The sequence below is a fragment of the Mirounga leonina genome, unplaced genomic scaffold (assembly GCF_011800145.1).
Source record: "Mirounga leonina isolate KUSES-001 unplaced genomic scaffold, KU_Mleo_1.0 Mir_125, whole genome shotgun sequence".
NCBI classification, from domain to species: domain Eukaryota; kingdom Metazoa; phylum Chordata; class Mammalia; order Carnivora; family Phocidae; genus Mirounga; species Mirounga leonina.
In genome coordinates this window covers 43578721-43583254 of record NW_023270305.1, presented here as the reverse complement: position 1 = coordinate 43583254, position 4534 = coordinate 43578721, and the positions used below count along the sequence as shown (strand labels likewise).

At 44.7% G+C, this 4534-nt stretch overlaps 1 protein-coding gene across 1 annotated transcript; it reads right to left on the bottom strand.

Moving 5' to 3' along the window:
* Positions 1-3123: 3123 nt before the first annotated feature.
* LOC118007446 (39S ribosomal protein L18, mitochondrial-like) lies at positions 3124-3657 on the bottom strand. The gene has a single exon (XM_035000489.1). The coding sequence runs from the start codon at positions 3655-3657 to the stop codon at positions 3124-3126; it is 534 nt and encodes a 177-aa protein (XP_034856380.1).
* Between the last annotated feature and the right edge of the window lie 877 nt (positions 3658-4534).

Here is a 4534-nt window from a genome sequence, read left to right as displayed (position 1 = left end):
TTGTTTTATTCTACTTTGACATCTATAAACCTTCATCAGCAAAACATTACAGGCTTATGAGGTAGGTGCTGAACTTAAAAAGTGTGTATGAATGTGTGTATATGTATATAAACCATGTTCCTGTCCAAGGGCTTACATGAGAACATGAGCATAAAAAGTTGCTTGACAATTTTGCCTATGCTAAATGCTTACTGAGTGATACAGATATCAAGAGTTAACATATGGAGAAGTAAAATAAATGACAACAATTGGGATTAAAGACTAAGATGGAATTACACTGTTGTAAGTTTTTACATTATTTCTAAAGTGCTGTAATACTCAAGAGAGACTGTAATTAGTTAAGGTTCTCTACCACTTGAAAAATGAAAATGGATTACTAAGAATTAGTCTAACCCAAAAAAAGACAGGAAAGGGAGAATAAAGGATTGAAGAGACACAGAAAACTAACAGAAAGATGGTAGACTTGTGCCCAACCATATCAGTAATTTTGTTAAATGTCAATAGACTATATTTCCAATTAAATTTTAGTGTTGGATACTTCAGGCATGAACTGGAATTAATTGGTTAGCACATCCTCTCTTGAGCAGCATCTTTGCATTCTGCTTGGGCCCTATACCTTGGAGGTGAAGGATTTGCTTTTCTTAAACTGAAGTCTCTTACAGAAAAAGTTATATAACCATATAACCTGTGAGAAAACAACTCTAGTTACTGTAGGCATGAAAATAATTTGTGTGAAGAAAAAAATTCACACTTAAAGTAAGATGAGCTCATTTCCCAAATTAGACACGAACTGGAATTAGGGGTGAAAAGAAGATCGGTAGAGTGTGTGCTTTCAATTCTCATAACCTAGGAGTAAGTAAAAATGTGAATCCTATTTGTGTGCCAGACAGTATCCTTCATGTTTTAGTAGCATTCTCGCTTAATCCGCAAAATAATTCTAGGAAATAGGGGTGCCTGGATGGCTTGGTTGGTTGGGTGTCTGGCTCTTGGTTTTGGCTCAGGTCATGATTTTGTGGTCATGGATCAGGCACCACGTTGGGCTTTGCACTGGGTGCAGAGTCTGCTTCAGATTGTTGCTCCCTCTCCCTCCCTCCTTCTCTCTTAAATGAATAAATAAAATCTTTTAAAATAATAATTCTAGGAAATAGATCCTGTGATAATTCCCATTTTATTTATGAGGAAGCAAGCTCAAAGAGATGGTTACTTGCTTGGGGCCACACAGCTAGCAAGCAATAGAATTGGGGCTGGAAACCAGTGCATCTTACCCCAGATCCATGCTCATTCCCCTCCCCTCGCCCAGCCCCTCCCTCCCCCCAGCATTCTGGATATCTGGTCAGGCCTCGTGGGGTCACAGGGAAGAGAAGTTTATAGATAAACATAGCAATGTAGCTGAATTGGCAGAAGGGATCAGAGAGGGAGGAAAGATGGTCTTCCTTGAATGTGTGTGGAATACTTTGTTACGTGCAAAGGTATTAGCAGATAAGTTGGAAAACCCAAGTAGCTCACTGGTAGAAGTGGTCTCCAGTCTCCGATGGGGTGGCATATTTTATCACTAATACTGTTTAGAATTGCCAATAGCAAGTGGCAAGGATAAAAAGTAGATGTAGTCAAGTTTTGTTATTTTTAACTTCTCTATGGACTGCATCCCTTACTTGCTTTCATGGAATAGACTGTACCCATTTCCCTGCCTTTAGTGTACGCCTGCCAGTGGGGCAGCCTTCCCCTAGAGATGGCAGCTTTGCTGCATCTGGGATGTCTCCTTTAGCCGTGTAGAACAGCTGGAGCCTTCTGAGCCTATCCTGACTTACCAGGAAAGGCTTCTGGGTGGCCAGGAGGGGCACTTGGAGTTTTCTGGTGCCTTTTTGTAAAGACTGGCCAGAGGCTTGGGTGGGAATGTAAGGCACCACCTCTCACAAGGCTTATTTGCAGCGAGCATGGCCCCATGGCCCTGGGTTTGTGTAGGCCCCTGAGTTGATCTTAGTCCTGTATTAGTAAGGATCAGAGAAATGATGCCTGGTCTCATACAGTCACCCACAAGGATTGGCTGGAAGCTGCGCTTGTGTTACCTGCCCTCTGATGGCCCTGGAGTCTAGAACTTCCTCATTTTTAGTCCTCCAACTCTTCTAGACCTGTTGGCCACCGACGCCTTGAGGCAACCCCTTGTATTGAGTTGCCCCAGCCAGGGGTCAAGAGACTTCAGGGAGGTTGCAAAGGTGGTAACTCTAACTTTGGCACTGAGGTACAGTTACTCCACACTTAGAGAAATGGCCCCATATTTTGCTCTCAGCTGTTGGGTCTTAATTTAGTGCCACCCAGCCAGGTTTTCCTAGTTCAAGAGTAATCCCATCTACCTTGCCAAGGTGATTTTCCAGTTTGAGCCAGTGAGGTCAAGGAGAAGTTTGCCCAAGACTCTTGAGAAAGGAGGGGCCTCTTTTGTAGAAACCCAGAAGCAGCCATATTTCTAGTTTTTGGTAGCCTTGAGTACTGGCTGCCATCCTTGAACCATATGGGTCTACAGGCTTTGGAAGAGATACATGCTGCAGCCAGTAAAGCAGAGAACAGTATATACCTGGGCCCCGGGTGACATCCTTACACTACTGGATCTACCAACACAGAAGCCACCGTGACCTGAGAGCTGATCTGTTTTCTTTCTTTCCTTTTTTTTTTTTTTTGAGCAGCAGCAGCTGTCATTTATTGAGATCAAGCACTATGAGCTGGACATGGTAGCAAGTAGTTTGCACAAAACTATGTGTACTCTTGCCAGAGAGGGCTCAAAGGCGAAGATTTCGTGTAACCAGAAAGTGTTGATAATATGTTTATTCTTTAACTTATAAACAACATTTACTTTGTCCTTCAAAAGTTAATTATAACTGGCAACAACAGCTTTTCTCAGACACTTCTCTCCTGTCCAAGAGAGGGGAAGAATTTAGCCCTTGATTAAGCCACCGCCCCGCCAGCATACACAGAGGGGGAGGAGGGGGTGACCTTAACTAGTAATAACATTCCACTGTTACATGATTGTACAAAACTTCCAAGCTGGCTGTTATACCAGAAGCTCTCTTCTAAAGGACGGAACAATAGCTCACGGCTTTATATTCACATGTTTGGAACAATGCTCCTGTTTCATTCATAGATACTCCCAGGCTCCTGCAGCACTAAGCCACCTTCTGTCATGGCACGCTGAAATCGTGTCATCGGGGCTGAGGCTGCCTCCCAAGGAGTGGATTGGTAGACCATGATGTTGATTCCTGCCTCTAAGCATCGCTCAGCCAGCACCCATCCTACAGTCTCACGGGCCACCACATTTTTGGTGCTGTAAAGGTGCTTTTTAATAGCCCATTCCCGAGTGGATGCTGAAACCACAACCTGGCCACTGCAATGCTCAACAAAGGCTTCTACATGATGCTGAGTCCTCATAACTCGCAACCTGTGCCAGAACTCATGGCAGGGCCATGCTGTCCCCAAGTCCGCTCTTCCATGACCACACCTGAGCTCCCAGATTGCGGGGGTTCTGGTTGGTGAGCTCTGGGGTGCATTTTCCACAGGGTTCACTTCAGGCTTTGCCGCTGGCTTGGAACTGGTTGAGAGTGCTGCGACCCCACACCCGGGGTTCCTGCAAACTGACAGCCACTCCCAGAACCCCGACTGGAGCGCCATCACTGAGGGATCGTTGGCAAAGCCTCGGAAAAACCTTGCCTCCTTTCCTCATCGGAGTCCCAGCTGCTTGCCGGCCACAGCCATGTTAACTCAGGGAAAAGCCTTTTCCTTAATTTTTTTTTTTAAGATTTTATTTATTTATTTGAGAGCGAACATGAGTGGGGGTGGGGGTGCAGAGGGAGAGGGAGAAGCAGACTCCTTACTAAGCAGGGAGCCTTTATGCGGGACTTGATCCCAGGACCCCAGGACCATGACCTGAGCCAAAGGCAGATGCTTAACTGATTGAGCCACCCAGGCACCTCTCCTTAATGTTTTTAAGTCAGTTTCATCAGGGTTTTTCTTGAACTCATACAGCTTTGGATGTTGAGTTAGGGAGTTTGAACTTTATTCCATTGTCAGAAAATTTGCAGAAGTTTTAGAGATGAAATCCCCTGTTTAGTAAAGTCACATTTACAGATGCTGTCATCCACTTCAGTGCTGATGGAACAGAACAGGTTAATTTCCAGTTTATATATAATGTGATATTGCTGCTTTTCTTATTCATTTGTGGCCAATGTCCGATAGGCTCCTGCCCTTGCTAATCTTCCCAACCATGCTCCAAACATCCTCACACAGAATGCCTCTGTCGTGCCCCAGGGATAGCACTAATCTGCTTCCTCTGTACTTCCACCTGATTGCTTAGGACCTCCACACTGACTAGGGTTTCCATACATTTTACTCTATTTTGTTGTTTTCTCAGCAGTAGAACCTTGGTGTTTGGGGGAACTTCAGAGGTTACCAAGGCCAGTCATTAAATGTTTGAAGATTCTCTGTGACATTCCCACCACTGGCTGTCCACTGAAGTAGTTCCAGGTCTTGGGGGTTTCTTCTGTGGCCA

Bases quoted from the DNA above. Each gene is read 5' to 3' on its own strand.
- LOC118007446 (XM_035000489.1), bottom strand. From the start codon at position 3,657: ATGGCGCTCCAGTCGGGGTTCTGGGAGTGGCTGTCAGTTTGCAGGAAC.